Genomic DNA, 26,420 nt, shown 5'->3' with positions numbered 1-26,420 from the left:
AAAATTTAGAGAAAAATAATGATCACTCAAACCACTACATTTAAAGATCACTAATTAGCCTTAATAATTTTAATCAAAACAACATTTTTTAAATCAAATTCAAAATGAAAGTCTTGTACTCAGCGTTTGACAAGAGAAGGAGGTTCTGTGTTGGCATTAGAAAACGAATGAGGCCGGGCGTGGTGGCTCATGCCTGTAATCCCAGCACTTTGGGAGGCCAAGGTGGGTGGTCACGAGGTTAGGACTTCGAGACCAGCCGGGCCAATATGGTGAAACCCTGTCTCTACTAAAAATACAAAAATTAGCTGGGTGTGGTGGCAGGAGCCTGTAATCTCAGCTACTCGGGAGGCAGAGGCAAGAGAATCACTTGAATCTGGGAGGCGGAGGTTGCAGTGAGCCGAGAAGACGCCATTGCACTCCAGCCCAGGCGTGGTGGTGCATGCCTGTAATCCCAGCTACAGAGGAGGCTGAGGCAGGAGAATCGCTTCAACCCAGGAGGCGGAGGTTGCAGTGAGAAGAGATGGCGCTACTGCACTCCAACCTGGGCAACAGAGCAAGGCTCATCTCAAAAATAAATAAATAATAAATAAATCAATAAAATTACAAAAATTAGCCAGAAGTCATGGTGCATGTCGGTGGTCCCAGCTACATAGGAGGCTGAGGCAGGAGAATCACTTGAACCTAGGAGGTGGAGACTGCAGTGAGCCAAGAGTGGGCCACTGCACTCCAGTCTGGCCAACAGAATGAGAATGTCTCAAAATATATAAATACATACATAAATAGCACAAATGTTTAAGTTATAAGCTATAACATATTACTGATTTCATTACAAACAAATTTGAATTATCAGTGTATGAATAGATTTCATTAGAAAACTACAAAGATCTGGCCGGGTGCGGTGGCTCATGACTGTAATCCCAGCACTTTGGGAGGCCGAGGCAGGCGGATCACAAGGTCAGCAGATCGAGACCATCCTGGCAAACACGGTGAAACCTCGTCTCCACTAAAAATAAAAAATTAGCTGGGCGTGGTGGCGGGCACCTGTAGTCCCAGCTACTCAGGAGGTTGAGGCAAGAGAAGAGCGTGAACCCAGGAGGCGGAGCTTGCAGTGAGCCTAGATCACGCCACTGCACTCCAGCCTGTGTGACAGAGGGAGACTCCATCTCAAAAAAAAAAAAAAAAAAAAAAAAAACTATACAGATCTGTGTCTATTTAACTAATGATGAAAAGTGTGGTCATGGAATATGGCAATGTACAGTTCCATGACCTTGAGCTAACAAGTTAGGATTGCAGCCTCAGGTTTTATATTTGTAAAACGAAGAGCCTATAAATGGAAGTCCTGACCTTTCTTCTTTTTCATAGATTACACAAACAATACGAGAGGAATCACTTACACACGTACCTTGGGATGCCGGCATGCATGGATCTGAGTGTTGCGGTCTGTCGTGAGATGATGAAGGATGTCAGGCATGTTCCTAAACATGTCTAGCTTATTCACATGAACCTAAGGCAAATAATACGTACATGCAAATTATTTGAAATGTATTTCCTATAAATTGTTCAAGGTTAATTATTCAGGGCAAAACACCCAGTTAGTGAATTAACCCTCTCTTCTTTCTTGAAAAGCAGTTTTTGGCTATTTCAGTGCACTCTGGTATTCTGCCAGGATGTCAACAGGCCAGGATCACTGCCATCGCTGACGGCAATGAAAAATCACAGAGACTTGGCTCAGGGATGTCATTTAATGATGTTAATATTGTCCTTCAGTCCTTCAAGAGAAATTCAATTAATATTCCTTGTACACCTACTGTGTGTCGAGCTTTATTCTAAATGCTGGGAATAGAGCAGTAATCCACACAGACAAAAACAATCAAGAATCATCTACCCTCGGCCAGGTGCCGTGGCTCATGCCTATATTCCCACCACTTTGGGAGGCGGAGGCCGGTGGATCACTTGAGGTCAGGAGTTCGAGACCAGCCTGACCAACATGCTGAAGCCCCATCTCTACTAAAAATACAAAAATTAGCCAGGTGTGGTGGCTCAGGCCTGTAATCCAAGCTACTCGGGAGGCTGAGGCAAGAGAATCACTTGAACCCAGGAGGTGGAGGTTGCAGTGAACTGAGACCGTGCCACTGCACTCCAGCCTGGGCAATAGAGCAAGACGGTCTCAAAAAAAAAAAAAAAAAATCAAGAATCATCTTAAAGGCATATACATGACGTGCAACAGAGGAGCATGTACTGCAAACAATCCACTCCCATATCTCCTCGTTCAAATTTATTTTCAATGCGGGTCACAATCCCTAAATTTATTTCATGACCCAAAGTTTGGGAAAAATACTTTGTCTATGGGGCATTTCACTGAAGGCTCTTTTAAGCCATTTGGGCTTCTGTCAATTTTCTCCCATGAGGATGTGACTAAACTAAGATGATATATTACTTCAGAGGGCCTGCCAACCACTGCTGCAGACATGTCTTGATAGGGTGCTTCCATCTGTCACTGTTTGCAGATGACAAACAGTGGGGGGCGAGAAGGGGGAGGAAAGGTGAGCTGGGAGGATGGAAGGGAGCAAGAGAAAAGAATGAACAGGCTGGGAGCGCTGGCTCACGCCTATAATCCCAGCACTTTGGGAGGCTGAGGCAGGCAGATCACTTGAGGTCAGGAGTTCAAGACCAGCCTGGCCAACATGGCGAAACCTAGTCTCCACTAAAAACACAAAAATTAGCCAGGCATGGTGGCTCACGCCTGTAATCCCAGCTACCCAGGAGGCTGAGCCAGGAGAAATGCTTGAACCCGGGAGGTGGAGGTTGCAGTGAGCCGAGGTCACATCACTGCACTACAGCCTGGGCAACATAGCAAGACTCCCTCTCAAAAAAAAAAAAGAAAAAAAGAATGAACAGTCACCATACCTGGACTCCTAATTCTTCACTAAGGTTGGTGAACAAATATTCATAGCCATAAGCTGCTTTGCAGTTCAGCCACACAACATGGTACGGGCTCCGAGTGATCCAGCTTCGAACCAGCTCTAAGATTCCACTTAAACACTCCTCCTAGACAGGATTTTAAAGAGACGTTTAACAAGTAGACAGCCACACATAGCCTTTTCCTTCCCAACATTCCCGGGTACTCACACCTACGGGGACGGTTAGATTATGACCTGTCACCCTACAAACTTCCTACTAAAAACACCGGCACACCCAGATGATAACCCTGTTCCTCCAGGCAGACTTACCCGACTTGGAATTTGGTAAAATCTTGGATCGCAGAACGTAGTATCTAAATATACACTCTGGATGTCTTTGACTCTGAAAAGAAGAAAAAAAATTGATGTTAGCCATCCAATGTGATATAAATTATGTGTAACTGTTTTTGTGTTTTAAGATGGAGTTTCGCTCTGTTGCCCAGGCTGAAGTGCAATGGCACCATGTCTGCTCACTGCCACCTCCTCCACCTTCTGGGTTCAAGCAATTCTCCTGCCTCAGCCTCCCAAGTATCTGGGATCACAGGTGTGCGCCACCCCACCTGGCTAATTTTTGTACTTTTTAGTAGAGACGGGGTTTCACCATGTTGACCAGGCTGGTCCCGAACTCCTGGCCTCAAGTGATCCACCCACCTTGGCCTCCCAAAGAGCTGGGATTACAGGCCAGAACTCCCGAAGTGCTGGGATTACACCTGGCCAGAACAATAAAACTTTATTCAGTCATACACACAAGAACTGTACAAGGGGCCAGGCACAGTGGCTCATGTCTGTAATCACAGCAATTTGGGAGGCCAAGGCAGGCAGATCATCTGAAGTCAGGAGTTCAAGACCAGCCTGGCCAACATGGCAAAACCCTGTCTCTACTAAAAACACAAAATTAGCCGGGCGTGGTGGCACACACCTGTTATCCCAGCTACTTGGGAGGATGGGGCAGGAGAAACACCTGAACTCTGGAGGCAGAGGTTGCAGTGAGCCGAGAATGCATCACTGCCCTCCAGCCTGGGCGACAGAGCAAGACTCCGTTTCACACACACACACACACACACACACAAAAAAAAAAACCTACACGAGGCCCAGTACCTGCCCCCGGAATGCAGAAGCTCCATTCTAGCAGCTTCTCCTTGTGCCAATCTGAAGTCTCCTGTGTACAGGACAGTTCCATTATTGCCCTGAAATAAAAACCTGAAAAAGAAATATATCCCAGTGACTTCTGAGTCTCATATAAAATCCCAATAAAGCAAATACATGTGAGATGCCTAGTAAATGCTTCCTGCAAACACATCCATTATAATACAATGGTAATGGAATCCCACAGTACTTAGAACCACACCAGGCACTTAGCTGTTACCTCTTCCCTCGGGTAGAAGATAACAGAATGGAGATGCTACCAAGTTTGTAATAGATGTTCCCTGTGATATGTTAGCACTTTCACTTATATGTTGAGATCATTCTTGCCCATAGAGAAATACGCATGATGATAAAATACAAAGTCACTGGGGAAACAGCTGCTGAAGACTTCCATTTATTTATTTATTTATTTATTTATTTATTTATTTATTTATTTGTATTTTGAGACAAAAGTCTTGCTCTGTCCCCCAAGCTGGAATGCAGTGGCACAATCTTGGCTCACTGCAACCTCCGCCTCCTGGTATCAAGCAATTCTCTGCCTCAGCCTCCCCAGTAGCTGGGACTACAAGGGGTGTGCCACCACACCCGGCTAATGTTTATACTTTTTGTAAAGACAGGTTTCACCATATTGGCCAGGCTGGTCTTCAACTCCTGGCCTCAACTGATGCACCTGCCTGGGCCTCCCAAAGTGCTGGGATTACAGGTGTGAGCCACCACACCTGGCCATGAAGACTTCCATTTTATAAGAAATGTTTCAAATCTGATCTTCACCTCGGTCCCCCTATAGGTCAATTTGGGAACAAATGTGTTTTAAATGACTAGAAAAATAATCAAATCTCCCTCTATGTATTCTTTCTTTCTTTTTTAAAAAAAAAAAAAAAAAAAGCAAAAAAAAAAAAAAACTCACTGCAGCCTCCAACTCCCAAGCTCAAGCAATCCTCTCACCTTAGCCTCCCAAAGCACTGGGATTACAGACATGTGCCACTGCACCCAGCCCCTATTAATTGTAGACCCTAAAAATTTATTTCTACAAATACAATATGTATTTACATATAAGAAAATGACAAAATAAATGACCCCCTTACATAACTGATCCCGGGCAGTGACCAGCTGGTAAGAGAGTCACAACAATCTCTTCCTTCTAAAAAGAAAATAAAGAAAAAATGGTAATGGAAAGCAGTTATCATTAGGACCTAGCTCAACAAAGCCCTCCTTCATAGGACACATTTATGTACCTTTTAACAATGTGCCTTTTCTCCCAATTTCCTCACTCTCCAAATCCTAGAAACAAGTGGAATCCTTGTCCACTCAACAAACAGAGTTCCCATGGGACTGAGCAATTTCACCACTAGTTATAGAACCAAGATAAGTGAAAACCGATGGCCACACAAAAATATGCGCCTGACTGTTCACAGCAGCATTCTTCATACTAGCCAAAAGGTGGAACCAGTTCAAATGTCTATCAACTGATGAATCAGGAAAATGTGGTCTAACCATACAATGAAATATTATTTGGCCATAAAAAGAACTGACACATACTACAACATAGATAACCCTTGAAAACATCCTCAGTGAAAGAAGCCAGATATGAAATGAACACATGTTGTATGATTCCACTCATATGAAATATCCAGAATAGGTGAACCCATGGAGACAGACAGTCCAATACAGTAGTGGTTGCCAGGGGGCTGGGGAAGGAGAGAATAGGGAGGGATTGCAATCGGTACAGGCTTTCTCCCTTGGGGTGCTGAAAATATTCTGAAATTCATTGTGGTGATGGATACACAAGTCTGTGACTTTGCCTTCTATCACAATAAAGCTATTTAAAATTTTTTTTTTTTTTTGAGACGGAGTCTCACTCTGTCGCCCAGGCTGGAGTGCAGTGGCATGATCTTGGCTCACTGCAACCTCCGCCTCCTGGGTTCAAGCAATTCTCCTACCTCAGCCTCCTCAGTAGCTGGGATTACAGGTGCCTGCCATCAAGCCTGGCTAATTTTTTTGTATTTTTAGTAGAGACGGGGTTTCACCATGTTCGCCAGGCTAGTCTTGAACTCTTGACCTCAAGTGATACGTCCGCCTTGGCCTCCCAAAGTGCTGGGATTACAGGTGAGAGCCACCAAGCCCGCCCACTATTTAACAATTTTTAAAGACTCAGCCACGTGCGGTAGCTCACACCTGTAATTCCAGCACTTTGGGAGGCTGAGGTGAGCAAATCCCTTGAGGTCAGGAGTTTCAGACCAGTCTGGCCAACATGGTGAAACTCTGTCCCTACTAAAAATACAAAAATTAGCTGGGCATGATGGTGGGCACGTGTAATCCCAGCTACTCAGGAGGCTGAGGCAATAGAATCGCTTGAACCCAGGAGGTGGAGGTTGCAGTGAGCCAAGATCGCCCTACTGCACTCCAGCCTGGGTGACAGAGTGAGGCTCAGTCTCAAAAAAAAAAAAAAAAAAAAGGTTAAAGCCTGGACGAGGCCTGGTCCCGATTCACACTGCACATCATGCACATCATAGTGTTTGGCAAGGGCAGGACCTGCGGGCACCACTGCCTCTCCAGCCATCAGTAAGTGGGGAGAGCTCTGCACACACCAGGTCAATGCTCAGCGACAGTGACTCCTCACGGAAGTCTCCATTCATTCTGGAGGACCCTTTCAAATGGGTCTGCCCCTGGTTGGAGCTGGATAAACAATGCACAGAAGTCATGGCACACATGAAGAAACATAAAAAATCAGAGTGGAGGCAAGACCGCTCCAAAGTCGGCCTGCTGTCGGCCCTCAGCTTAGGGAATGCCTTTCACCAATATCCCTGATTGTGACAAGGCCACAAACCAATCACAGTATTCCCCGGAAAAGCAGTTTGCAGAGTCCAGGATGGGATTTACAAAGGTTCACCTGTCCTTTACTTTTTTTTTTTTCTTTTTAATCCTCACTAAACTGGCTCTGTAGTCCTCCCTCAGGATAATTCGATGGGAAGAATACCTCACCTTCAACTATCTGATCTCCAAAGAAGAAACATCTGAAAATGTCAGTTTCTGTTCAGATCACATTCAAACAACACAACACACCCTCAAAGTTAAACATGGCAAAGCAGTGTGCTGTAATCAAGCTACAAAACCAATATTAACCAAAATAGGAAAATACCCACCAGCTGTAAGGTTAAAAAAAAAAAAGGGAGGGGGGGAGTATGTCTATAGTCCTACTTACTAAAACCACACATTCACAAAAGTACTGCTTCAAAGTTTAATGATGAAAAATAAACTTTTTCCACTTGGCAGTGCCCCTTTTCTGAATAAGGATTCAGAATAAAAGTACAATATCCATGAATTACCTGCAAAAATATTAATCACCATTTTAAATTCCGAACATTATAGAACTCAGTAAATGTGACAATAACATCATGTAGTAATATCAACACCAGGGTTCCCATCATTAGCATGTAATAAGGAACAAATGTGAAAAAATAAGCCATGCCCAATCCTTTACAACATGGGAAATAAATACATCACTATTAAGGACTGAATGTTCATGTCCCTTCCCAAAATTCCTATGTTGAAATCCTAACCCCCAAAGTGGTTTTATTAGGAGGCCTTTGGGAGGTGATTAGTTGTTGGGCCTAGAAGCCTTGTGAGTGACATCAGTGCCTTTATAAAAGATGCCCAGGGGAGCCTGTTTGCCCCTTTACTATGAGAAGACACAGGGAAAAGACAGCATCTAAGACCCAGGAAGTGGCCAGGCACAGTGACTCACGCCTGTCACCCCACCACTTTGGGAGGCCAAGGCAGGAGGATCACTTGAGGTCAGGAGTTCAAGACGAGTCTGAACAACATGGTGAAACCCCCTCTCTACTAAAAATACAATAATTAGCTGGGCTCTGGTCGTGGTGGCAGGCGCCTGTAATCCCAGCTACTAGAGAGGCTGAGGCAGGAGAATCACTTGAACCCAGGAGATGGAGATTGCAGTGAACCAAGATCACATCACTGCATTCCAGCCTGGGTGACAGAGTGAGACTCCGTCTCAAAAAAAAAAAGAACCAGGAAGTGGGCCCTCGCCAGACTGAACTCTGCTGGTAACTAGATCTTGGATTTCCAGTCTCTAGAACCCTAAGTGACAAGTGTCTATTGTATAAGCCACTCACTCTATGGTAGTTTTGTGAGTCCAGCCCAAATGGACTCACACAATCACAAAGGGATTTTTTTTGCCCCTAAAGCCCCACTCAACTACTAGATTTTTATTTATGGTTAAATGAGCATTCAAAATCAAAGAGAAAGATTGAGGGTATAGCTGAGGAGTAGAGCATCTGACTACAAAATCAAAGAGAAAGATAAACAATCATTTTAGCACTATATTTAAAAAAAATCAATATTTAATATTTAGTTACCTCTCCTGATGCTTCATCCACTAAAGATATCTGGGTAGGAGTCTCGATTTCAATAGGTATCTATAAAAATAAAATAAGAGACCATGTATATACCAGTTTTTCATGGCTTTACATGCCTTTGCCCTCTGAAACACAGAACGGGGCAAAGAGAAGTTTCAGACTCTCTATAAACAATTCCGATTACATTGTAATAAATATTTTAACAGAAAAAATTGTAAAACAAAAATAATACCTGTCTTGAGGCAGATTTGGCAATATGGAGTAAATGCCTTGTAAATGCATATAATCCTCTCACAATTCTGTTTCCATAAATTCATTTTTCCTCCTTCATCTCCCCATCCCTACCACTCCCATTCCTCTCTCTCTCTCTGAATTTTGAGTCTTTGTAAAAACGTAGTCATGTGTCCTAAGTTTTGTGCCTCAGAACACAGTCTGGATGGGTCCGTGACATGGATGCTTCATACACTGGTTCTTTTTTTTTTTTTTTTTTTCTCAGACGGATTCTCACTCTGTCACCCAGGCTGGAGCGCAGTGGTGTGGTATCGGCTCACTGCAACCACCGCCTCCTGGGTTCACGCGATTCTCCTGCCTCAGCCTCCCAAGTAGCTGGGATGACAGGCGCCCGCTACTACGCAAGGATTTTTTTGTATTTTTAGTAGAGACAGGGTTTTGCCACGTTGGCCAGGCTGGTCTCGAACTCCTGACCTCAGGATCACCCACCTCGGCTTTCCAAAGTGCTGGGATTATAGGTGTGAGCCACCACACCCAGCCTCATGCACTAGTTCTAAGTGCTGCAGAACGCTCCCTGGTACATTTCCCCCTGCCATCAGAACACAGACTAGCCCATGAGAGGCATTCAGTAAGTATCTGATGAATAGATCAATGTGATTTTTCACCTTTTTAGTCCACTAATGTCCTAAAACTTATAGTGTCTAAGGTTTGGGTGTTAAAATATTTTTGCATTTCTGGAATAAAACATCTTATTCATGATGTACTATTTAACACTGCTAGATTCAGTTACTGTCTTTATGATTCTTACATTTTCATGTATGAAATGGCTTTTTCCCCCTTTATTATTTTTGAGATAGGTCTCGCTCTTTTGCCCAGGCTGGGGTGCAGTGGTGCGATCTCAGCTTGCTGCAACCTCTGCCTCCCGGGTTCAAGCAATTCTCCTGCCTCATCCTCCTGAGCAGCTGGGACTGCAGGCGCCCACCACGCCTGGCTAATGTTTTGTAGTAGAGATGGGGTTTCGCCTTATTGGCCAGACTGGTCTCAAACTCCTGACCTCAGGTGATCCCTCTGCCTCAGCCTCCCAAAGTGCTGGGATTACACGTGTGAGCCACTGCGCCCAGCCTCTTTTCTAATATATCTATTTAATGCTATCAATTCCCCTTCAAGGACAAATTTAGCTATGTTCCACACATTCTGACATGCCACGTTTCCATTGTCCATCAGCTCCTTTATTTATTCTTTTTTTTTTTTTTTTTTTTTTTTTTTTTGAGACAGGCTCTCGCTTTGTTAGCCAGCCTGGAGTGCAGTGGCATAATCACAGCTTGCTATAGCCTCAAACTTCGGGGCTCAAAGTGATTTTTCTGCCTCAGCCTTCTGAGTGGCTGGGACTACAGGTACACGCTGCTATACCAGGCTAATTTTTAAGTTTTTTTTGTAGACATGGGGTTTTGCAGTATTGCCCAGGCTGGTTTCGAACTCCTGGACTCATACAATTGTCCCACCTTGGCCTCCCGAAGTGCTAGGACTACACATGTGAGCCCCCAAGCCTAGCCATATCAGTTCTACATATTGTATGTTTTCTTTATTGTACAATTTCCTTTTTAACCAAAGAGTTAGTTATTGGACTCATTTAGTTTCCACGTATATGGGAAGATTTTAGCTGTCCCTTTGTTTCTGATCTCCAACATCGCTGCCTTCTTTCATAACACAGTACACGGTTAGTTTTTGTAAATGTCATGAGCAGCCCCCAAAATACTATTTTCTTCCTTGGGTTTCAAGTTCTGTTTATTAGTCCACATTTACACATTTTCTGCATCTTGTTTCCCGCCTCCTTCTTTCAGCAACTGGGAGGGGCGTGTTAAGCTCTTCAGTGACAATTGTTGATTTCCTATTTCTCGCCCTGATTCTGCGGTGGCCTTGTTTGTACTATGTCAACTCATCTAAGCTGGAACTATTTCCTAGAACCCCTTTCCATGTTGTTGCCCACAGTAAACATTCGGAAGGCAGATGTGGACTAGCAGGCTTTTTTTAATGCTCTGAAGGGCACCAGAAATGGTAACAGCTCATGAACACTGTTGACCTTCTGGCTTAACTCAGAGACTGGGGCAGGGCCGCAGCAACACTAGCTTGTGCTGGGTGCCTGTGTGCAGCTCCTCCAAGTCCTGGGACAGGTGCACGTGCCTCAGAGCCAAAGCGGGAGACCAGCACTATTGAGGCCAGAGGAAGTGAGAGACAGAAGTGGGTTTCGGTCTGTCCTGCTGGGCTCTAGTGGGCCATTCTGCCTTCCAGTTTGTCTCTGTTCCCCTCCGCTTCTCTTCCAGCTTTCCTTCCTGACTGCTGGCCAGGCTGACCTGTAGCAACTTCAAGCTGAATGCCAGAGACAACAGGAACAGCCCTGCTGTTGTGACTGCTCTGCAGAGGGAGGACAAATCCCCTTCCCAATCAAAGGTCAGATGTTGAGGTGGATGACACCATACACACCAGCACACGTGAGCACACACATGACAGAGAATGAGAAGAAAACTTCAGTCACATCACAGGACTTTCGGGGAGGGCAGTGCAGTCCCTGAGCTGGGGACAGAAGTGTTTCCTGTGGCTTGAGAGAGAGTAGTAGGACCAGGTAGCCCCAGTTTCCACTGTGGTGCAGGGTGGGCCTGGACATGCCTGGTTTGAACTACACCTCAGTGCTAAGGCAGGCATGGCCTTTTTGTCAGCTTGCCCAAATGTGGGCAGGAGGGAGGCACTGGCTGTAAGCAACTTAAGAGCAAACAGAGGCCCCGCACAGTGGCTCACACCTGTAATCCCAGCACTTTGGGTGGCTGAGGCGGGAGGATCACCTGAGGTCAGGAGTTCAAGACCAGCCTCACCAACATGGCAAAACCCCATCTCTACTAAAAAAATATAAAAATTTGCCAGGTGTGGTGGTTCAGGCCTGTAATCCCGGCTACTAGGGAGGCAGAGGCAGGGAGAATTGCTTGAACCCATTAGGCAGAGGTTGCAGTGAGCTGAGATCAGACCATTGTACTCCAGCCTGTGTGACAGAGTGAGACTATCTCAAAAAAAAAAAAAAAAAAAGTTAACAGACTGTTCGTGACACTGGGACAAACTGCTCTGCCAGCTCCCACAATGATTTAAAACCTAATCCATATAATGAACTCGCATTCTGTTAACTCACAGTGGTTCTCCTCAGATCAAGCACTGGGTGACAGGTTCTCGCAGTTTCTACTTCAGTTGGACGCTACTTTGTCAATCGCACATACGTCCATATGACCCATGGTTCCTTTTAGGAGTAACACACTCTTCAAACCTTATCTTTCTTTGCCTTCCAGTCTACTTTCTGATATTAAAAACTGCCACTCTGACATTTTTGCCTTCTAATTGGTTAGTAATTTTTTCCCTTTTTCTTCCCCCCAAATTTCAAATTTCAACCTGTATTTATCCTTCTGTTTTATCTATGTCTCTTGTAGACTAATACTGATGAATTTGTCTAATTTTTTTGTTTTTGAAGATGGAGTCTCGCTCTGTCACCCAGGCTGGAGTGCAGTGGCACGATCTCGGCTCATTGCAACCTCCGCCTCCCAAGTTAAAGCGATTCTCCTGCCTCAGCATCCCAAGGAGCTGGGATTATAGGCACCGCCACCACGCCCAGTTTTTTGTATTTTTAGTAGACATGGGGTTTCACCCTGTTGGCCAGGCTGGTCTCCAACTGACCTCAGGTGATCCGCCTGCCTCGGCCTCCCAAAGTGCTGGGATTACAAGCGTGAGCCACTGGGCCCAGCCAGATTTGTCTAATTTTTTTAACTTAAACTGAGAATTTGTCTTTTGATCAAAGGTAGAATTAAATCCTTTCCTATATATAGTAATCACTGTTATAATCGGACTTTTTTTTGCCTTCTTTGCATTTTCTATGCACCAGACTTTTTTCTCCCCTTGACTTCCCTTGACTACTTGGACAGATGCATTTTATTCTGCCAGACCGAAAGTTACCCATTCTATCTGTATTCTTCTAGCTGTCATCTCTTCCTTATGATAGCCTGTAATTTATGTTTATTTTTCTTACTGTATCCCACAATTTAAATAAAAGGATTTAGCAATTATGTTAATGAACACTTTACACTCTAAAATATTAAAATGTGGCCAGATGGGGTGGCTCACACCTGTAATTCCAACACTTTGGGAGTGGATCCAAGTGGACCCACATGGAACCAAGTGGGTGGAACCAAGGTGGGTGGATCACCTGAAGTCAGGAGTTTGAGACCTGCCTGACCAACATGGTGAAACCCCCTCCCTACTAAAAACACAAATACTAGCCGGGTATGGTGGCGGGATTCTGTAATCCCAGCTACTTGGGAGGCTGAGGCAGGTGAATCGCTTGAACCCAGGAGGCGGAGGTTGCAGTGAGCTGAGTTTGAGCTACTGTACTCCAGCCTCGGCAACAAAATGAGACTCCATCTCAAAAACAAACAAACAAAACAAAAAATAGAAAATATTAAAATGCGGCCAGGCGCGGTGGCTAACGCTTGTAATCCCAGCACTTTGGGAGGCCGAGGTGGGCGGATCACGAGGTCAGGAGATCGAGACCACGGTGAAACCCCGTCTCTACTAAAAATACAAAAAAATTAGCCGGGCGTGGTGGCGGGCGCCTGTAGTCCCAGCTACTCGGAGAGGCTGAGGCAAGAGAATGGCGTGAACCTGGGAGGCGGAGCTTGCAGTGAGCCGAGACTGCGCCACTGCATTCCAGCCTGGGCGACAGAGCGAGACTCCGTCTCAAAAAAAGAAAATATTAAAATGCATCTTAGCAAGAGGGTCAATGAGATTAAACAAACAAAACTAAAGACCTAGATCTCACTCTTGAGGAACAAGGAAAACATATCAACCACCACCAAATGTTGACTTCTGCCATATTGTTCAATGCCAACAGACTTAATTTTTTTTTTTTTTTTTTTTTTTTTTTTTTAGATGGAGTCCCACTATATTGCCCAGGCTGGAGTGCAGTGGCATGATCTCAGCTCAATGCAACCATTGCTTCCTGGGTTCAAGCAATTATCCTGCCTCAGCCTCCCAAGTAGCTGGGACTACAGGTGTGTGCCACCACACCTGGCCAAATTTTGTATTTTTAGTAGAGACAGGGTTTCACCATGTTGGCCAGGCTGGTCATGAACTCCTGACCTCAAGTGATCCGCCCGCCAAGGCCTCCCAAAGTGCTGGGATTATAGGTGTAAGCCACCATGTCCGGCCAGAGACTCAATATTCTAATTAATGTGGATAACTGTAGTATGTGACAAACTGAGGCAATGTTTTTGTCAATCTACCTCTAAAAATACTTCCCACTTAAAAAAAAATTAAGTTATTAAAAAAATGAAACTTACAATTCGTTTCTTCCAAAATCTGTATTTCGGGCTCGTTAACAACAACTCCTTAGTCACAGGTGAACAGTATAGATAAACCTTCAAGCTGAAAGGAAAAAAGAAAAAAACTTTCAGTACAATCCAAAATGAGCCATCTTGGTGACTAAGAAATCTATTTCATCATACGTCTAATAACTTCATTTGAGACCGACATGGTGAAACCCCATCCCTACTAAAAACACAAATACTAGCCGGGCATGGTTATGAAATCTATTTCATCATACATCTAATAATTCAGAAACTACGCTGGCACAAAATCTGTTAGAGTCACTCCCAACACGCCTATGCGCACCATTTCAGTGCCATCAAGAGCACAAGGTGGGGGTGGAAACATGGTGTCCCTGGACCTCCTCCAACAGCGGTCCCTCACCATTGTTACTTGGAAATACACGCTTGTATGTGATCAGGTGTGTCTGGAAAGATACCACCACACGTTACGCTACCTCTGGAAAAGGTGTGTTGGGAACAGAAACTTCTGCTTTTTTACTGTATATTTTTTTTTTTTTTTTTTTTGAGACGGAGTCTTGCTCTGTCACCCAGGCTGGAGTGCAATGGCGTGATCTCGGCTCACTGCAAACTCCACTTCCCAGGTTCAAGCGATTCTCCTGCCTCAGCCTCCCGAGTAGCTGGGATTACAGGCGCGCACCATGATGCCGGACTAATTTTTTATTTTTGTAGAGATGGAGTTTGACCACGTTGGCCAGGCTGGTCTCGAACTCCTGACCTTGGGTGATCCACCCACCTCGGCCTCCCAAAGTGATGGGATTACAGGCGAGAGCCACTGCGCCCAGCCTATTCTTTTTTTTTTTAATGAACAGAAATTAATTTCACCATAAACTTTTTTTTTCTGTTTTTTTGAGACGGAGTCTTGATCTGTCACTCAGGCTGGAGTGCAGTGGCGCGATCTCGGCTCACTGCAACCTTCCGCCTCCGGGGTTCAAGCGATTCTCCTGCCTTAGCCTCCTGAGTAGCTGGGACTACGTGTGCACCACCACGCCCAGCTAACTTTTTGTATTTTTAATAGAAACGGGGTTTCACCGTGTTGGCCAGGCTGGTCTCAATATCCTGACCTCAACTGATCCACCCACCTCAGCCTCCCAAAGTGATGGGATTACAGGCATGAGCCACCACGCCCAGCCCATAATAAACTTTTGCAATTTAACTCTATCATTTAGAGGTTAGGAATATAGTCTACAGTGGATTGTATTTTCCAAAGATGGCCACATAATGATATACACCATCCATACATGCTCTCCCTACAAAATAGATATTAAAATTCCTCCACTGACTGGCGGGGTCTATGTTCCCTCCCCTTGAACCTGGGCAGTTTTCTGTAATTACCTTCACCATAGAATGTGGTGGAAGTAATTGCATGGCTTTTGAGTTTAGATCTCTAGGCAGTATAACTTCCTCCTAGCTCTCTCTTAGGACATACGCTTTTTAACCCTGAGTCTCCATTTAACAGGTCTGGCTATCCTGATGGACTCATGCTAAAGAGATTTTTTTTTAGGGGGAGGGGAGCTCACTGTCACCCAGGCTGGAATGCAAGCTATCCTCCCCTCTCAGCAGCCTGAGCACCTGGGACTACAGCACATGCCACCACACCTGGCTAATTTTTCATATTTTCTGTAGAGACGAGGTCTCCCTATGTTGCCCAGGTTGCTTTCAAACTCCTAGGCTCAGGTCATCCTCCCACCTCAGCTTCCTAAAGTGCTGGGATTATAAGCCTAAGCCACCACGCCTGGCCTAAAGAGACTTTTAGAGATAGAGATGCCTCACGCCTCTAATCTCAGCACTTTGGGAGGCCAAGCCGGGTAGATCACTTGAAGTCAGGAGTTTGAGACCAGCCTGACCAACATGGTGAAACCCCATCTCTACTAAAAAATACAAAAATTAGTTGGGCTTAGTGGCACATGCCTGTAGTCCTAGCTGCTTGGGAGGCTGAGCTGGGAGAATTGCTTGAACCTGGGAGGCAGTGACTGCAGTGAGCCAACATCACGCCGCTGTACTCCCGCCTGGGCAACAGTTAGACTCTGTTTCGAAAAACAAAAAAAGACGTGCCAAATGGTTCTAGCCCCTAGCTGTGTGAGTTTTCCCAGCCCACGTATCAGACATGGATGAGGGAGTCTTCAGATCTTATGGGGCTGACATTATCTGAAGACTCTGCTCACTGATGTTTGATACCTGAGCTGGGAAACCATTCCCACTCTACCCTGTCAATCCTTGACCCACAGAAACTGAGCAATAAGACACGATCAGTGTTAAGTCACTCCATTTTGAAGTAATTTGTTACACAGCAGCGGATGACTGATACATAGGCTCTACAATCAGACAGACCTGGCTGGAATCCTGGTCCTGCCACTTACTGGCTGTGTGACACTGGGCAACTAATTTAACCTCTCTGGTTCCTCAGTTTCCTCATCTGTAAAATAGAAATAATAGTAGTATCTATTCAAAAGGTTATCAAGAAGCTCTAATGAAAATGTCAGGTACAAGAGGGCAGAGCCTTGCATCTGTGTGGCTCACTAATACATTCTCCACCTCCAGTACAATGCCCGACACATCACAGGCGACCAAAAAAAATTATTGAGGCCAGGAGTGGTGGCTCATGCCTGTAATCCCAACACTTTGGGAGGCTGAGGCAGGCAGATCACTTGAGGTCAGGAGTTCAAGACCAGCCTGGCCAACATGGTAAAACCCCACTCTACCGAAAATACAAAAAGTAGCTGGGCGTGGTGGCGGGTGCCTATAATCCCAGCTACTCGGGTGGCTGAGGCAAAACAATCACTCAAACCTGTGAGGCAGAAGTTGCAGGGAGCTGAGATCATGCCACTGCACTCCAGCCTGGGCGACAGAGCAAGATCCTGTCAGAAAAGTCAATAAGTAAATACAAATAAAATAATAAAAAATTATTGGCCAGGTGCAAAGGCTCATGCCTTTAAGCCCAGGGCTTTGGGAGGCCAAGATGGGAGGATCACTTGAAGCCAGGAGTTTACAACCAGCCTGGGCAACATGGTAAGACCCCGTCTCTACAAAAAAAAAAAAAAAAAAATTGTTGAACTAAGAAATATACAGTGCCCAGATACAGTAAGTATTCAATAAATATTAGCTATCATTATCAAGAAGACAGACTATTGCTATCAATTAGCAGAGAAGCCTGACATCCACTGGCCCTTTTCAAATATGTATCTTGAGAAGTGGGAATTTAGATGTAGGCAATAGCTGCAAGAAAAGCATCTAATAGTTCAGCTTTAAGAAAAAATCCAGTATTACATGATCCTTTACAACGGAACAGCCATTCTCTCTCATATACTCTTACAGAAATAACATGGAGTGAGTTATTGCTGTACCTAGCAGCACAGATAAATCACACAAATACAAAGTTAAGTAAAGTAAAACAAATATAAAAGGGTATATTTGGGGCCTGGTGCCAGTGGCTCACATCTATAATGCCAGCCCTTCGGAAGACTGAGGCAGGAGGATCACCTGAGGCCAGGAGTTTGAGATCAGCCTGGGCGACATAGCAAAACTCCATCTCTGTTTTTTTTTTGTTGCTGTTGTTGTTTTTTTTTTTAAGAGTGTATTTGGTAGGATTCTATATATATATATATGTCAAGTTCACAAATAGCCAAAGCTAACCCATGATGACAAAAGTCAGAATAGAAGTTACCTTTGGGAAGAGGCAATTAGTTGGGAGGTAGGAGGGGTCTGGGATATTGGTACTGTCCTATTTCTTAATCTGAGTGATGTGTTCATTTTATAAATGACTATATGCTTGGATGTATGTACTTTTCTGTACAGTTGTTATCTCTCAGTTAAAATGTTTGCTTAAAAACACACACACACAAGTAGCAAAATAAATTACCTGCACTCCAACCTTCTTTTCAAGGTAGGGGCTCTTAATCCTTTCATGTGATCTAAAAACAAAAGAACAAAAACTCATAAATATGTTTTTTCCAGACGATTCCTTAGCCCAAGGGAAACAGTCGTCTTCTTTTTCAGCTTCAAGAGAAAACCCATGAGGTTTGCTTTTATAAGAACTGATTCACATGGGCTAAGAGCTCTTTCTTCTGTAAGTGAAGAATCCTTCTCAGAAAAGGACAGGCTGCCCATTTCTGAGCCATCCAAGTCCATTTAAAAGGAGAGTGATTCCGTGCATCATAGGCCAGAGTTTACATCACTCTGGGCAGCCACAGAAGAATGAGAACTGCTTCTAGCCCTCCACTCTTACTTCACTTCAATCCAACCATCCTTCGAGCCACGCTCTATGTGACCCATTCACTTCCTGCCACTTGAATCCGTCTATCTAGAACTTCAAGTTCGTGTCCATGGAGTCTGCTAGGAAATCGCTCAGGTTCAGAGTAAGTTTTGTCACCTTCTCAGCCTACTGTGATGGATTGAAAGGGGAATATTACTATCCACAAAGACTTGCTCCACAGCCCTCCACATTGACACAGAAAACAGAAAGGTAGCAATTAGACCGAGTACTACATTAAGTACATCATGCATTCCAATATATTCTGAATCTTTAGCAAGTAAAGGCCTAGACAACAATGATCAAACAGCTCTAAATTGTTTAGCTAAACCAGTTGGACATGGTGGCTCATGCCTGTAATCCCAACACTTTGGGAGGCCGAGGCAGGCGGATCACCTGAGGTCAGAAGTTCAAGACCAGGCCGGGCGCGGTGGCTCACGCTTGTAATCCCAGCACTTTGGGAGGCCGAGGCGGGCGGATCACCAGGTCAGGAGATCGAGACCGCGGTGAAACCCCGTCTCTACTAAAAATACAAAAAAATTAGCCGGGCGTGGTGGCGGGCACCTGTAGTCCCAGCTACTCGGAGAGGCTGAGGCAGGAGAATGGCATGAACCCAGGATGCGGAGCTTGCAGTGAGCCGAGATTGCGCCACTGCACTCCAGCCTGGGCGACAGAGCGAGACTCCATCTCAAAAAAAACAACAAAAAAAAAAGAAGTTCAAGACCAACCTCGCCAACATGGTAAAACCCCATCTCTACTAAAAATACAAAAATTAGCCACGCATAGTAGCACACACCTATAATCCCAGCTACTCGGGTGGCTGAGGCAGGAGAATCACTTGAACATGGGAGGTAGAGGTTGCAGTGAGCCAAGACCTTATCACTGCACTTCAGCCTGGGCAACAGAGCGAGACTTCTTCTCAAAAACAAACAGCCGGGCGCGGTGGCTCATGCCTGTAACCCCAGCACTTTGGGAGGCCAAGGCAGGTGGATCACCTGAGGTCGAGAGTTCGGGACCAGCCTGACCAATAAGGAGATAATTCGTCTCCACTAAAAATACAAAATTAGCTGGGCGTGGTGGCGCATGACTGTAATCCCAGCTACTTGGGAGGCTGAGATAGGACAATCACTTGAACCCGGAAGGCAGAGGTTGCGGTGAGCTGAGATTGCACCATTGCACTCCAGCCTGGGCAACGAGAGTGAAACTCCATCTCAAAAATAAATAAATAACCAAAAAAAAAAAAAAAAAAACAAGAACAATAAATTGTTTAGCTAAACCAAACCAACTCTAATTACCACAAGCACCACCACACACACACACACACACACAAGCACACCCTCAATTTATATGTGGCCATCACTAGACCCAATGAAAGCAGAGCAGTCACCACATGTCACTTGGCAGCCCTTGATTGTATATATGCCTCCGGGAGAGTCCACCTGTCTCCCAGTGGGTAAATTCCCTCAAGGGATACCTGGTCCAGTCTTTTAGGGCCTATGGGTATATCCCTGGGCAGGACTCTCCGTAATTGGAGTTTTCAAAGAGTTTGCGCCATGGCAAAGAGGAAGCTGAACCCAGACTCTGCATCCTGCTCCCACACTGACTAAGCAGGCAGCACCCTGCAGGGTGCATCATGGTCCCCCATCCTCACCACCCTGAGGCCCCTTCCAACTGGTAGTCAGAAGAACTGGATGGGTTTGCTTTGTGCTGCTGGAACTGCACCCAGTTCTGCTTTTCCAGGGAGATTTTCCTTTTCCTTGGCAACCATCGTAAATTGCCCCCTCAAGGGGATTTCCCCAACCCTGGGCCACTATCTCAGGTCTCGGGGGTCCTCTCATCTTCCAGAACTTACTGATGATGCTTAGTAAAGCCCACCCTGCACACAGCATTGGCTTCCAGATGGCCCACAAATAAGCATCAGGTGGGTCCATAGCCTACTCTGAATTATATCAAAATGTGATGTGGGGCTGAGTGTGGTAAGTCACACCTGTCATCCCAGCACTTTGGGAGGCTGAGGTGAGTGGATCACCTGCACCCAGGAGTTCGATACCAGCCTGGGCAACATGGAGAAATCCTGTCTGTCTATAAAAAATAGAAAAATTAGCCAGGCATGATGGTGCATGCCTGTAATCCCAGCTACTTAGGTGGGAGTACTTGCTGAGGTGGGAGGACTGGGTGAGTCCAGGAGGTGAAGGCTGCAGTGAGCCGAGATCGCACCACTGCACTCCAGCCTGGGCAACAGAGTGAAACCCTGTCTCAAAAAAAAAAAAAAAAAAAAAAAAAAAAGTGATGTGGATGAGTTTCCATGCATTTTTTCTAGCAAGAGAGTTCACACAGTTTCTCATGTTTGAGCTGCTATCACAAGATACCGTAGAGACCATAGTTGGCCTTCACACCAACCCCGTAAGGAAAGGTAGTGTTTTGGTTGCCTTCAACACCAAAAAGGTATTTCTCACAGTTCAGGAAGCTGGGAAGATCAAGATGTGGGGCGATTTGGTTTCTGGGGAGGGCACTTTTCCTAACTTACAGACAGCCGCCTTCTCACTATGCACTCACATGGCTTTCCTAGGCCCCGCATGAGGACACAGCGCCCTCTCTCTTCCTTCTCTTGTAAGGGCACTAATCCTGTCAGAGTAGGACACCACGGTATGACTCCACTTAAACTTATTTCCTCCTAAAAGCCCCAGCCCCAAATACAGTCACTTTGGGGGTTAGGGCTTCAACATATGGATTTTGTGGAGATAGTCCATATCATAATCAAAGAAGCCTGTGTCCCAAAAAGGTTAAAAGCCAACAGAAGGCAACGTGAGAAACCTCCAAAAGCAGAAGCTGAGTTTTCACCCTTGATGAGTTTATGTCCTGGTTGACTAAGCAGATCCACATGTGGTCAGAGAACAGAAAAAGTTGTTATAGACTGTTCAACAGTAGGGAAGAGTCCATTTCTGGCTTAATGCACAAACTTATGGTGATTTCAAATTCCTTTAGATGAATTATTTCTCCAAACTCAGTCGTCCTAAACACGAAGTGCAAGTTTCGGAAGTATACTTTAAGCCTGGCTAGCCCATTTTGAGTTCAGAGACTCCAGTGCAACTCTACACAAAAAGTAAAAATAGGCATATCCTCGTCCAGCAGTGGATTCTCAATGAAAAACAAAACCAGAAATGTGTCAGGTGCAGCGGCTCACACCTGTAATCCTAACACTTTGGGAGGCTAAGGTGGGTGGATCTACCTGAGGCCAGGAGTTCGAGACCAGCCTGGCCAACATGGTGAAACACCATCTCTACTAAAAATACAAAAATTAGCTGGGTGTGGTAGTGCATGCCTGTAACTCCAGCTACTTGGGAGGCTGAGGCACGAGAATCGCTTGAACCCAGGAGGCGGAGGTTGCAGTGAGCGGAGATCACGCCACTGCACTCCAGCCTGGTGACGGAGACTCCATCTCAAAATAATAATACAAATACAAAAATTAGCTGGGCATGGTGGCTCACTCCTGTAGTCCCAACTACCTGAGCAGAGAGCATGTACCACACTGTACTCCAGCCTGGGCGAAAAAGGGAGACCCTGTCTCCAAAAAAATAAAAAGAAGGAGACGCTCAAAGAGGTGCACGATGCTAATATGGCAACGCACGAGAAGAGGTCCAGATTTTCCTCATTAAAGAGAAATCACTGGTGGCTTTGCGGAAAAAAAGCAGAGACGGCCGGGCGCGGTGGCTCACGCTTGTAATCCCAGCACTTTGGGAGGCCGAGGCGGGCGGATCACGAGGTCAGGAGATCGAGACCACAGTGAAACCCCGTCTCTACTAAAAATACAAAAAAAAAAAAAAAAAAATTAGCCGGGCGTGGTGGCGGGCGCCTGTAGTCCCAGCTACTCGGAGAGGCTAAGGCAGGAGAATGGCGTGAACCTGGGAGGCGGAGCCTGCAGTGAGCCGAGACTGCGCCACTGCACTCCAGCCTGGGCGACAGAGCGAGACTCCGTCTCAAAAAAAAAAAAAAAAAAAAAAAAAAAAAAAAAAAAAAAAAAGGAGAGACATTTCCCAGAAGCAGTAACTTCAACAATTTATAGTCCAAGTGATTGATTCCACACACAAAACAACATAGCTGGCCTTCACACCAACCCTGTGAGGAAAGGCTGTGTTTGGATACCTGTAATTTACTTTAAAACACTTTCCCACTGCGCATGTACAGATAGGTTTGTTACACTGATTGACTCCACAGGGTAGTGGGAGCTTCCTGCTCCAGCACGCTGCAAGGCCACACAGCAGGAGGCAGCAACTCATCCGTTTATCATTTTCTCCAATTAACACTAATGGCTGGGCGAATTAGCATAATGAGCATTTAAACTGTTTTCGCTGGTAAAAGTTAGTGACTTTTTAGCACAATAGAAGTGAAAATGAACAATGGTTGTCAAGTTAGCGGTATTTAAACTCTGGAAATTAGCTCCAATCTCTGCTTGGAGCATCAGCGACACTCTAACCTTAATCTCTAAATCGGCTCAGCTGTGAAAGGATCCAGCTGTGAAAGGATCCAGCTGTGAAATCATAGTAGCTCTTCTGGTTGCCTGATACCATCTAGAAGGGAAACATCCCTCCATCCTAAACTAGAACGAAGCTTTCATATTGGATACGGATAGAACATCCAAAGGCCAGGGAGCTTGCACTTCGTGGAGCTCTTAGGCGGGTTGTTTCACAGTTGTGTGTATGTCTGAGTCTCCTGCTTGCTGACCAATGTTTGAGGGTGTGGTCAAATGGATCTGAAACTTGTTTTCTTCATACATGGTAGCGAGGATCTGAGGAAGTACTAACCCTCGCCAATCTCTGATCATCGGCCACCAGCAAAGCTACCAAGAGAACCTACTAGCAGTGCTTGACCAAGCCGGCCTGGGGCGCAACTGGCAGGCGCCGTTACGCCGCGTTGACCAGATCCGAAAATAGATGAAGCCTTTGAGAGGCTGAAGAGCCCGACTGGGACAAGGTGTGTGCTGGCCGCCCCCTGGCTGGCATCCCACAGGCTGCAGCTCCTTGCTCCAGGGCTGGCCCCCTCCTGTCCTCTCTCCAGCCCCCAGCGCCCCGGGAGCGGGCGACGCGCAGCCCTCACTCACCTTTGTGGCAGTGGGACAGGAAGTAGGCGCGGGCCCTCAGGTTCTCCCTGTCGAAGCGGTCTATGGAGATAGTTGGATACTCGGCCATCTGCCCCTCGAAGGAACTCATAGCGCCGCCGATCCCAGCGTCCTGACCCCAAAACCGCAGCTGAAGCCAAGGCCAGCCCTGACCGCGCCGCCACTTCCGGGAAGCCGCGCGCCGCCTCGCCATTGGGCGGCCGAATGCAGCCACGTCCAATCAGAGGAGTCTGGAGACCGGGGGCAAAGTCAAGGAGCATCCGGTCGGGTTCTAGGCGCCAGCTGCCTGGGTTTAAATCACCCGCGCTGCGCTGCACGCGGTGGGCCCTGAGCCCTGCCCGGTGCAAGGCTCATTCCCGCCAAACAAACACAAGTGTTGCTTTGGTAAGGCGTTGCCCATGTCTGTGCAGGTGCAGTCGCGGGAAGGGAAATCGAAACTCCCAGAGCAGGTGGCCCCAGCCGACGAGGTGAGTGGGCTGCGGAGCTGCGCTTAGAAATCATTCTTCGTTCCGCTTCCTGCTTGTCTGCTGCTAGCCTGAAACCCAAGCTCAGTTCCCCGCCCTCTCTCTTCTGTTCCCAATTTCTAACCTTCTGGGATAACCGTGAGGATTGTATGAGAAAGTTTGCATCTGACTCATGGTAGATTCAGTAACTATTAATTCCCTCTTCCATTTATATAATCTACAAACTGAATAAGTCATCTCTGCGTGATCTTGGGGTAAATAAGATCCCAATAATGTCTTCGCTGCTGGTCTCTCCCCTGGGCCCCCACCTTTTTGAGCTGTACTTTTAGGAAGTTAGAATGATGTATTTAAAAAAAAAAAAAAAAGGGAGGAAAGGTCTAAAATTTTTCAACAACCAAAGCAACTTTATAAAAAGGTTAAACCTTTTATTGTATTTCATTTATTGTATTACAATAAACCAAATAATCACCATGACATTTATTGTGCTCCTTCCTATCAAATCTCCTTAGTATAATTAAACACAAACAACCCAGAACACTTTTGCTTTGTTTTATTTATTTATTGAGTTGGGGTCTAGTTCCATCGCCCAGGCTGGAGTGCAGTGGCGTGATTTCGGCTCACTGCAACCTCCGCCTCCCGGGTTCAGGCGATTCTCCTGCCTCAGCCTCCAGAGTAGCTGGGACTACAGGCACGCACCACCAGGCCTGGCTCATTTTTGTATTTTTAGCAGAGACGGGGTTTCACCACGTTGACCAGGCTGGTCTCGAGCTCCTGGCCGCATGCGATCCGCTCACCTCGGCCTCCCAAAGTGCTGGGTGAGCCATTGTACCTGGCTTTCCAGGCCTCCATAACACTTGAAGTCCCGCTTTGTGCACAGCACGGTGACAAACCTTCGGGTAGCATTCAATCTATCTGGGGACAACATGTTTGCAGAATATGGCAAATAAATGCTTCCACAGAGACGCAAGGTAACATGAGAATAAATCCAGGAACAAAGATTTCTGACCAGGGAAATCAGGAATCAGAATGCCATCCCAGCCCAGCGCAGTGGCTCATGCCTGTAATCCCAGCACTTTGGAGGGCTGAGGCAGGTGATCACCTGAGGTCAGGAGTTCAAGACCAGCCTGGACAACATGGTGAAACCCCATCTCTACTAAAAATACAAAAATCGGCCGGGCATGGCGGCACATTGTAATTCCAGCTACACGGGAGGCCGAGGCAGGAGAATCACTTGAACCCGGGAGGCGGAGGTTGCAGTGAGCCTAGATCATGCCAGTTCACTCCAGCCTGGGCAACAGAGAGAGACTCTGTCTCAAAAAAACAACACAACACAAAACAGAATGACATCCCTAGTGAATGTCAGCTTGTTCCTGTAGTCATGATACTCAGAGTTCTATTCAAATACAGATTTCCATGAAATCTTGAGGAGGGGGAGGAGGGGTGACCTGGAAAGGTATACACAACATAATCACTCATTGAGGTAAAATATCCTGCTAGTATACTACTGGCAACACCTTTGATGGTTTGTCTTAGAACACATGGGAACAGCTGCCCTGGCAGGGTTATGGAGACCTAACAACAAATTCTGCTGTGAGTCTAGTGTCCGAAGAATCTCATGGTGGAGCTCCAGGAAAGGCAGGTCAAGATAATGCTTGTGATCTTACTTATTTGCTCACTTATTTATCTCCTCCTCTTTCCACAATGGATACAGTACAAACAAAGGGAAATAGAGTCAGGACAAAGAGAAAGACAGGATAGAAAATAGGCAAGATAGGTAAGCATAGCCCAGACCAAACCTAGCGAATCAGAAACTCTGGGAGAGTGGGGCCTGGCAGTTTGCAGCTTAACACACCTTCTGGGTAATTCTGATGGATCCTAAAGTTTGAGAACCACTGGATTCATGTCTAAAGAACATTCAGGGCCAGTGTGGTGTTTCATGCCTATAATCCCAACACTTTGGGAGGCCGACGCAGGTGGATCACCCAAGGTCAGGAGTTCGAGACCAGCCTGACCAACATGGGGAAACCCCATCTCTAGTAAAAAAAAAAAAAAAAAAAAAAAAAAAAATAGACAGGCACGGTGGCTGGGGCCTGTAATCCCAGCTACTCGGGAGGCTGAGGCAGGAGAATCGCTTGTACCCAGGACGTGGAAATTGCGGTGAGCCGAGATTGCACCATTGCACTCTAGCCTGGGCAACAAGAGCAAAACTCCATCTCAAAAGCAAAACAAAACAAAACAAAAAAACACAACACTCAGGAAGTCTGGGGCAGGAATTCAGGTAGGAAGCTGCCGCAATACTGCAGGAAATGTGATGGTGAAGCTTAATTCATTCAGCAAATGTATTCATTCACTGACCATCTACTGTGTATCAGACACTGTTCTAGACACTAAAGTTACAGTAGTGAGCAAAGTAGACAAAAAATGTGGCCCATCTTGGTGGCTCCTGCCTGTAATCTCAGCACTT

The 26,420-nt window shown here is 45.9% G+C and overlaps 1 protein-coding gene across 8 annotated transcripts in view; it reads right to left on the bottom strand.

Annotated features, from left to right (window-relative positions):
- DCLRE1C (DNA cross-link repair 1C) overlaps nucleotides 1-24,000 on the bottom strand; it is a 58,383-nt gene extending 34,383 nt beyond the window's left edge. For 2 of the 8 annotated variants that reach the window (XM_055296519.2, XM_055296518.2), the window contains exons 1-9: nucleotides 23,475-24,000; nucleotides 17,987-18,038; nucleotides 14,083-14,167; nucleotides 8,483-8,542; nucleotides 5,192-5,247; nucleotides 4,059-4,160; nucleotides 3,231-3,303; nucleotides 2,908-3,048; nucleotides 1,403-1,504 (exon numbers count right to left, since the gene is read on the bottom strand). In XM_055296519.2, coding sequence (XP_055152494.2) covers nucleotides 1,403-1,504; nucleotides 2,908-3,048; nucleotides 3,231-3,303; nucleotides 4,059-4,160; nucleotides 5,192-5,247; nucleotides 8,483-8,542; nucleotides 14,083-14,167; nucleotides 17,987-18,038; nucleotides 23,475-23,685 — 882 coding nt within the window. In that variant the 5' untranslated portion in view covers nucleotides 23,686-24,000. Of the gene's footprint in view, nucleotides 1-1,402; nucleotides 1,505-2,907; nucleotides 3,049-3,230; nucleotides 3,304-4,058; nucleotides 4,161-5,191; nucleotides 5,248-8,482; nucleotides 8,543-14,082; nucleotides 14,168-14,413; nucleotides 14,535-16,458; nucleotides 16,570-17,986; nucleotides 18,041-23,474 lie in introns of those variants that run through there. The other 6 variants (XM_055296520.2, XM_063610075.1, XM_063610074.1 and 3 more) reach the window with 6 other exon arrangements.
- Nucleotides 24,001-26,420: the final 2,420 nt, after the last annotated feature.

The sequence above is a fragment of the Symphalangus syndactylus genome, chromosome 10 (genome assembly GCF_028878055.3).
Source record: "Symphalangus syndactylus isolate Jambi chromosome 10, NHGRI_mSymSyn1-v2.1_pri, whole genome shotgun sequence".
Lineage (NCBI taxonomy): Eukaryota > Metazoa > Chordata > Mammalia > Primates > Hylobatidae > Symphalangus > Symphalangus syndactylus.
This window is presented reverse-complemented; position numbering and strand designations above follow the sequence as displayed.